Source organism: Argopecten irradians, chromosome 9 (genome assembly GCF_041381155.1).
Source record: "Argopecten irradians isolate NY chromosome 9, Ai_NY, whole genome shotgun sequence".
Lineage (NCBI taxonomy): Eukaryota > Metazoa > Mollusca > Bivalvia > Pectinida > Pectinidae > Argopecten > Argopecten irradians.
Window position 1 is genome coordinate 35,685,682 of NC_091142.1, and position 9,811 is coordinate 35,695,492.

The window sequence follows — 9,811 nt, forward strand, 5'->3', positions numbered from 1 at the left end:
AATAATTATACAAAGTAGCAATTAAAAGCCTGATTATCTGTATATAACGACCCGTTTGCCCCTCCCCGCTTACTGTCAGTGTATGTAGAGTGATATGTTCATGCCGTTCCTTGCATACTTGTTCTGCGTTGCACCCTGTTGACCTGTACAAGTGCCAGATTATGGCCAATGCTCTGACCATTGTCCAACATATCCGTCCAGCACTGTCCACATGGTATTCTCGCGGTGCCCTTCTCCTCCAGTACATTAACTCCATCTGGTCCCCTATCATTCTACAACATCTTCCAACCAGTTTTGCGTCATTTAATTCGGCGTCGTCCATTGTTTTTCACGGAGTTATGATTTCCGATCAAACTGAACACTTTAACAAAGCATATTTACATAATTAGAATAATTCCTTTTGGTGGCGATTCGTCATTTTCTCCTTTTTAATCCAATATTGAAATGAAATCCTGCGAAATTTTCACGTGTAGAAAGTATCTAGAATGCGGTCGATATGCGTTGTTGTTTATTTTTCTGAGCTATTTATACCATTCAGTCACACGGACAAATCATACCAATAAAATACCAGACCCCGAAATCTTTTGCGATTTTCATTTTGGAATAGATAATTATTTAACATTGATCATTATTAAACCTTATACAAGAAAAAATGTCGCATTTACTTCTCTCTTTGATATTTTAACCATTTTTTAAAAGAAATTTACAGAATCGACTAGCCATATAGGTCATGTGAGATAATATGCAAATATATTGGTAGCCACTCAATAAGGAAGCGCTCGTTCCTATGGCGTGTATCATAATTAATATATCATAATCATTACAAAATCATGTCATTTTTATTCAAGCTATATTATCAAAATTTAAAAACACGTTAAGTTGTTTCATTTCATTAACGGATAAAATAAATAATGACTTCAGTAAATAGAAAGTATAGTACGATAAGAGAGTGCATGACGTTTAAGATTTGGTGAGGGGTTACTTCCCCTACTTTGGCACACTCGCATCATAGACAGTGAGGTATGCCTGGTGTGGTGTTTAAGTACTACTAGTATGTTTTGTCGGTCTTCGTTACACTTGTACATTGAAATCAGGTGTGTACATCAGTACAGCGCTCTAGTTCTCACACTCGTGTTTTCATTATTATTATTATAGGAGCAAATCATTACATATGCCATTTAATTCATCTTGTATCCAGATAAATTTGTTGGGTTATCCTCTTCGCATGTACATTAAACTACGACATTCTATCATAACAGCCCACGCTTTCTTCAATCTAACGAGTCATGAGTAAAGTATCTCAAAAGTCGTCTGGAAGCTCTCGATAGTAGTATAAATCCCACACAGATTTTAGTTTTACTATAAACCTGGTGCATGTTTTAAAGCAGCACTGCCAGTGTCGACTAGGGCCATTCCCCACACAAGTCGCTAGTCTAACTCACAATAGACATGTTTGAAAGCAACAGTTATATTCCAAAGTTGGGATAAAGTATTATTAAAAATGAAGAAAATATAGTTGACTCTTCCGCTTAATTATTCAATTTTTCTTATTACACAAAGCATATTTTATCATTCTCTGTGAATTATGATAGCATATCTGCTGTCACTTTATCTACAAGTGGAATTTATGCCTTAATTTTTGATCTGGGACACATTTTCACGTTTTTATATCCTGTTACATTATACTTGTTAAATACGTTTATCTGTGTGTTTGTGCTACCAACCTACTTTGGAATTAGTTAATATACTGCATTGATGTTACATTGTATTTTTTCACATAACGAGTGCAGAGATTTACACATGTATACAAAAGGTAGAAAAAACCATTGATGTCTAACCAAACATTGTCCTAATTACATGCTTTAACTTCAATATAATAAATTAACATAAACATCCTACACATGTTATATGTTTAAGATGGTAATCTTATAAAATAGTGTTAATACCACGACGAAGATTTAACTCGTGTTATAAGCAATATTTCTCATTTATCACATAATTCGCATGCTAATCAGTAATTTCGTCCGTGAAATATATTTGCATATGTCACTTGGGTAATATGACCTGGAAAGATTTTCAATGGATGGAAATCCATTGTGGCGTCATAACAGAAACGATGAAATGACGTCCGTATTTCGTGACGGCGGTACAAAATGACAGTCTCTGCTGGATTTTATCAATACATTTTTAGTTCACTTTTTAATAATATCCTATATATACTATTACATTTACATTATGAAGGTATGCACTGCACTAACACTAGGATAAATGCACGTGATTCCAGCGAGTACTTGGAACACTACCACCGTACACCAGGCTAAATTCTCTTTGTATGTCAACATTTCAAATAAATTCGTTAAAAAGTAACAAAACATAAACGTATTAGCAACATTTATTACGCCATCCCAAAATGCATGAAGATTTCATATATCAGTTACAGTATATTAGAAATTACAAATCTATTATATAATGCATCATTGTTCACGACCTTTTCAAAAAGACCTTAATTTTACTAGATATTGGAACTAGGGTGATACTATTGGCTGATACCATTGGCTGATACTATTGGCTGATACCATTGGCTGATACTATTGGCTGATACCATTGGCTGATACTATTGGCTGATACCATTGGCTGATCCTATTACGTATATCCCTCTGTTGTCACGTTTACGTTGGTTTTAAATCGATTGTTGTTAATTTTAGAGGCGTCCTTGATTGTAATTCTGTAAACATTCATAATTATCCTTAATTTGTCTTATTTCGTTCTAGCAACACAACTTATTGATGAAAATACTGGTACCTTTAATACCTTCGTCAATAAAAACGTTGTGAAAGGGTCTGCTAACTTTACCTTCCAGACATCTTTTTTTTTCTATAAAAAGGACTACGAGTACGTTTGATTCGTATGCTAAAACAGAGGACAACAGCAAGATTTCCTTTTGTGAAATATTCCCCTATGCTTTCATTTTTAGTCGATAAATTGTGTAGATCTAACCCTCGATTAATGTACATGTATATCACAACATATTCATAGAAATTATTCTTGTAAGTTGTTATATCTATATATGTATCGTTTCCTATGTCAGTCTGTAGGTTTATTCAATGAAAAAAATACATAATTGATACAAATTAAATAATTAATAATAGGATTGTTGAGCGTTAACTGCAAAAGATATGGAATTGTTTAATAATATATACTAAATATATAAAACTGTATAATACAATAGTTTATTATAAAAGATGTCATGATACAATCTTGACCATCGGCACTTTATCGTTCTTAAAACCATTTATGGCGTCCCAATAATTAATAATCCTGCTACGTTATACTATAGGCAAAATGTCCGTTTTATATTTGATTTTGATTGGTAGACTATGTATATTGTTTGCATTTCGCCCACAATTCTGCCATATAAAATTTGCACAGATCCGCTGTAATGGTTTGACAGACTTGGAGAACTCCTGCAGTTTTGTTTTTATCCGTGCGACCTGTGACTTCAGTCTATCTGCATTATTTCTACCATGTTCTTTCATGAAGATCTGTAGAGTTTCGTATACGGCTTTTGCAGACATGTGCCGAGATAGATCCAACATGCTATCAATATCCGCCGTCTTGTCGGGTTGGGGCTTGTGTGAGGGCACCGCTAAGAGACTGACAAAAAGACTGTCGATGAAGACATTGATACAATATTTGCCTTTCACCTTGACGTTTGGATTTGCGCCTTGTCTGAGAAAGACTTTCAGTACGTCAGCGTCTACTCCGAGCTTGACACTGGATTTTGCGTACTGATGAAGAACAGATCCACTCAAAATGCTTTTCTGGTCTCCGAGACGACCGATTTGGTGAATATCGGCATCAAAGCGGAAGAGTACGTCAGAACATTCCGTGATGAATTTCACTGCTAATGCTTTAGAATCTAGGTAGGAAACGTATATTTCTACTGTGTCCAACAAACAATGGAGAGCGCTAGAGAATGCTGGCCTACCCACAAGTGTCTTGTTGCCTTTCTTCTGCATTACATGCTCATGTCGCACCTCGTCAAAGTTGGGATTGGCGTTCGCCTTGAGGAGAAGCTTAAGGCAGGCCAAATAGTACTGTGTGTTGATATAGTCATGGGCACACAAGGAATTACGTAGTAACGTATATAGTGGATAAGTGTTGCATGGAGATTTAGTGTTTACGTCATGGCGATATTTAATCAGAACTGACGTCACATCCGGTAGGCGTCTATAGCCCTCGCGACCAAATCCTTTCAAAGCACTGTTCGTATATAAACAATGGTACAGATTTGTGCCCTTCATAATGTCTTTTGTACTGACACCGGTAGCAAGCAGAGAATCTAGGATTTCAGCTCTAGCCCCACAGATAGCCAATTCGACAGCTTTGGTAATGTCCGATTTGTCGTACTTTTGTGACAATAAGAAGTTTACAGCCTTTAACGATCCATCTAAAGTAGCCAGAGAGAGGTATCCACTCTTGGCGTGTTCTGGATGTTCTTTGATAACACACTGGTTTAAAATCAGATGGATACATTGCACATGACCTGCAGAGGCAGCGACATCCAAAGGCGTAACCTACATCAAACAAAAAAGTATGGGATGATTATCAAGCAGATAAGGACAAAATGAATCCTAAATTCTATTTAAAGATTAACATCTACTCGTTATGATTTATTCTTTTATCTATAATTCCACTTTTATTGGTGGACTATTTTCTCTTACAAATTATTATACTGCAGTATCAACCACTCATATGCGACGTTGTAAACGGTGACATCATCTCTGTTACATTATGGTCATTTTTAGGCAAATGACAATGCTTTTTACATAGCCATTGTAAACCAGTGCTGAAAAACTACCCAGCGATCGATAAATCACAATGTTTTACATCTGTGACAATCATCCTACAAACCAAGATCAAACCCAGGTTGAACATAAACATTATATAGTACTTGTTTTTAAGAAAATGGGTGAAAGAGAAGACTATTGAAGACAAAATTACCAAGTAAAACATTTCTTTTTTTAATTTGTTTTTGACTTCCTACGCTTTGTCAGAAGTGTTGTATCAGTTATATTTTCTGCATCATAAACAAACTTGATCAAAAGCTTATGTCAAATTAGTGATAGCCAGTAGACCTTACCTCACTAATGTGTTTGGTTGAACTGAGATCGTCCGGATAAGCCAGTTTTTTAGTCGGTCTGTTGTCGCCAGGACGATGGGTTAGGAGGAGGTTGATAATAGTTCTGAATCCTAACTGCGCTGCCAGATGAAGATACGGATTCACTTCCGGTTCAAAGGGGCGGACAAAATACCCATGCGTCAAGAAAAATTCCACCACCTCTGGGTTGTTGGTGAGAATGGCGTGATGTAAGACATCCATTTGTTTGGCGTCCTTCCATTGTATAAACTGATCGCGGTTACACATACCCAGCAACACTTTGAGTTTCCCTGCTCCTTCATTCTTCTTCAAGGTGTCCAGGCAGTCTTTTACCACAGAGGTAACGTTGTCTGCCATTATTCCTGTCGGAGTTCTGTACTACCGACTTCCACTGTGCCGTTTGGAGTTGAGGCCTAGCCCTGTAAAAGAGTTCAGATAATAATGATGTATCGCATTTTTGTTCTTTTAAATATTGGCGTTGGTATGTCAGCAATAAGCAGATGAATTGTGAATTGAATGAAGGTTAGCTATATTTATAACCCCCTTTATCAACAATGTAAGCCCACAGACAATGCCTTGTATTTACCCTTTAATCGGTGAATGGCACCGCGGATCTGTTTTAAAACTAGATACATTCTCCATACCCGGGGCATTTAATTAAAAGTCCTTGGTGTTGTTGAACCCTTACATTTACGACAAAGTCAAACATATTTGTGGTGTACCATTTTGGTGTGTTTCTAGGTAAATGAATGGGATAATTTCACTTCGCCGATAAGCATAATTGCTAGATGATTTCATGAAAAACAGTGCGTGTTTAAAAGTTAAAAGATGTTTCTTGTGTGTTCTTTGTAGAATCCCGTGAGATTACATACAATCGGGTTACAATGTTTGTTGATCATTTTATCCCCAACATTGGTTATTTTACAAACCGAATGTGTGTGTGATGGTGTGGGTGGTGTTGTTGATTTTTGTTATCTGTAAATAACTAATAAGGACTAAACACTTGAACGGTAGCCTTTGTTTAAAGGTACCTGTTTCTATACATAATACAAATACTGAAATACTGTCACAGCAAAATTTGCACTTGTGTTACAACATTTCAGGTGAAAGTATATCAAAATTGCAAAATCAGCAAATGACCACAACTTAATAAGAAGAAAACGCAGTATGTTGCTGGGAATAATATTGACCATGGATATGTCTATAAAAGCGATACTGTGATAAGTAGACATATATTGCAATTATTAATCTATTACATCTATGTTTACCAAATACACAAGATACATTTTTTTTTCTATTGGTTCAATTCAAATGAATCGGATCATCCCACGAAACGACACGGGGGTCATGCTAAGTTCTCTCCTGTAAGTTCCAGCGATGGAATATAATACTTGGCCATTGACCATACCAGGTGCCACTGTCATTTTCATTTATGATTAAAATAAATTCGCCTATTGAACTGGACGTAATGTAATGGTAAGCGGATTAGAATTACACGGGCTGTTCTTTAACCTCCGTTAACCTGTCGACCCTGTGTGTATGTATGTATCCTGGACAAGCCATATCCAACATATATAGAATTCTTGTTATCTTATTTCAGTTTGGAAGGAAAGACAGAACATATGGTGATGCTCTAAATGTTTAAACATGTTTATCTTCCATGGCTGTTGCCGGAATATGAAATACGACATTCCACTTTTGTCTTTCGTAACCATCGTCAAAATATTTTACATTGAAATGTATTGATCATTGGTTAAACGTTTATCATTTTAGATACAAGGGCGATGTTGTCTTAGTACCGAGTAAACTCGCCCATATTTTATTTATAATCAAGATTGCAAATGAACAAGGTTCTGTAACACTTAGGATCATCGGATTGCTTGAAATCTCTGGTCATATGTCTCCACATTTACTTGGTGATAATTATATATGAATTATGAACTAAATCATGCACATCAGTTAGCTACATATTTCAATTATAAAACATTTTCTATATTTTATGATGTGAACGTTACAATGTTAACAAGATTTTGGAAATGGCTAAAATTTCAAGTCAATATATAACGAAATTGAAGGAAAATGTTGTCCATATTTTGTAAAAAAAAAAAAAAAAAAAAAAACATCTTGAGAAATCGATTTGATGCTATGCGTAACAAACGCAGGAGTTCAAATGCACGGAAGCGGAAGTCACGTGTGATTTACATGCCATAAAATCATGAGCACGGTTGATCAAAGAAAAATGTTTCTTGATAAATCGCTTTTCGATAAGATAGGACTTCAATGTACGGTGGAAAAATTTCATTGTCTGTAATTATGTCACCTGGCGCGCCTACCCTTATTGGTCTGTGCTATATTGACCAGTTCTGTGCCATCTATTGACAGATTCGCCGTGTACCAATTGTTCGCTCATTACTTAAAAGGAAATACCCCGACCAGACTAACGAGGAGTACACGTGTCTATTATAGTTCGTTAATGAGGAGTGGGTAGTATTCCTATTATTGACAGAGAGGAATCAGATACAGGCTTCAATCGGCGAACAGATTCATGATCAATGGAATGGAACCCAGAAACTTCAGTTCTTGCATTAAAAAAAGTTAAACGTTCAATTGTTTCGTATGAAACGTAATACATTTGCTTTGATTCGATTAGTATATATATATATATATAATGTGATATAATGCATTACATGTTTCCCAGTTGGCCAACTTATTTACTCACGTATGTTTATTTCATACACTGACCAAAACTATTGTTAATATTGTTATTACTATGTAGATATAACTGTGTAGTGCATTCAGTTCTATAATATTCCATTACAGTTTTATTATATTTAAGCGTTAAGACTTCAAAAGTAGGTTTACTTCTGCTATTGTTGTTTTCAATGATTCCAGCGGAATCTCTGGTGCCGTAAAAAGCGAGCTTCGTGGCAGGAAATGCTGACGTCTTTTGTCATGTGTGGTCTTTAGAAGCTGACCAAAGTATTTCTTATTACTTTTTGCTTTGGTTAAATAATGATAGTTATGTATTCCTGAGATAACTGTAATACACATGAACTTGAAATACACACTCAAGTAAAACTCTGAAAATATGACTGTGAGAATTAGCTAAGTACGTTATTGTGTATAGACATTTTTATACGAAAAGTGAACCTAATACACACTGGAATACAGCGTACTACATGAAAAGAAGTAAACATTTTTGAAAACAGTAAGATCAAAGTAATATGACCACGGTTTATAAAGGACTATGAAAGGCGAATTATCAGTAATGCAGACGTACCTTACATAAGAAAGATTAGAGACCAATGGTATACCACCCTGGCCACAATCTGTTGGTGTAGGTGATTAACACACTACCTCAGGGGCCAACCTGGTCTATACCTCGTATACACTTTAAAATCGAAAGTATATGGCGAGAAAAGCGAGTATGGTTACGTCTCATATCTACATATGAAAAATAATATAAAAGCATGTAATGAATTGTGAGCGCGACACCGACTTGGTGCTAATCTAAGGTTGACACAAAGAAATACATTCATAAGGCAATTGTTTTCGCATCCACTCGAGACTAAAGGAATGTCCATTCTGATAGTAGACAGGATTTGTATTTGATGATAGTCATGTTAAACTGGCAATAACTATATCTGGAAACAGCAAGTTCTAATCGTGTTGTATCTGATAGTTTCCAAACAACATACTTCATTTCATGTGAAAGAGCGGTATAGCGTAAAGTTCAGTCTTAGTAGCACACTACAATGAATATCCAAAGTTCGCTTCCTACGCCTATTTCCTTTATCCTAGCTACCTATGATTCAAAGTACCTACCTGGATAGTCCTATGTCACCTGTCTACTCTAGTATCATCTACCTGGATCTGATTTATGAGAACAAAAGTGGATGTAATGAACTCACTATATTGAGAAGAAATGTTTAAGTATGTCGACCTTAGTGCACACTTTACTAGTGGAAAAAAACCTTACCTGAATAGTGTTATATAGGCTCTCTATTCTGGGTGTCATCAGCGATTTCTTCTGCGTGACTGTCCTTCATGTGAACAACTGTGTATTCAAACCTGATGTGTATACCACTGCTCTCTCTCGTTAAAGCACTACAATAATATAGGACTCAAGGCTCCGCCGATTTGGATTAGACAATATGGATCAATAGTAGATTTGACCCAGCACTGGTTGGAATATGGAAACCTAAGTTCTTTGTTTATTTAAATGTCTTTTCTGATTTTGAATATGTAGTTTAAACTGACCCTTCATATGTGCTTGCTAGATTTGGTCACATTATACAACAAACAATATACACAATACTGGTAATTTCGCATGTTCCAAATTAATACGACCAATAATACAAACCAGCCAAGGCCTTTTAATCAGGATGAATTATCAAAGTTCCTGTATTTTGTAATCCAAGACTCATTTAACCAGTGTAAATAGCTTGACAATTTTCAATAAAGTTTATTAAAACTAGGTGTTTTTTTCTGAATGGCTCGTAATGTATGACCCATTTATCAAATTCTTTCATAAAGGAATGTACATTTAAAACATCGACAAACATCGGTGTAGAAGTATAATTATTATACCGGTAATTGCGGATATATCTGTCCAGGGTAAGAGAACAAACTATGCATCTCATCGTTATT

General features: G+C 35.7%; 1 protein-coding gene across 2 annotated transcripts; it reads right to left on the minus strand.

Moving 5' to 3' along the window:
* Positions 1-2,379: 2,379 nt before the first annotated feature.
* LOC138332181 (uncharacterized) lies at positions 2,380-9,347 on the minus strand. Of its 2 annotated transcripts, none has more exons than XM_069280174.1 (3): positions 9,141-9,347; positions 5,144-5,580; positions 2,380-4,577 (listed from the first exon to the last, which is right to left on the minus strand). In XM_069280174.1, the coding sequence occupies exons 2-3, from the start codon at positions 5,516-5,518 to the stop codon at positions 3,327-3,329; spliced, it is 1,626 nt and encodes a 541-aa protein (XP_069136275.1). In that variant the 5' UTR covers positions 5,519-5,580; positions 9,141-9,347; the 3' UTR covers positions 2,380-3,326. The 2 variants fall into 2 exon arrangements, with proteins under 2 accessions (XP_069136275.1, XP_069136276.1); XM_069280175.1 differs by lacking the exon at positions 9,141-9,347 and adding an exon at positions 8,987-9,115.
* Positions 9,348-9,811: the final 464 nt, after the last annotated feature.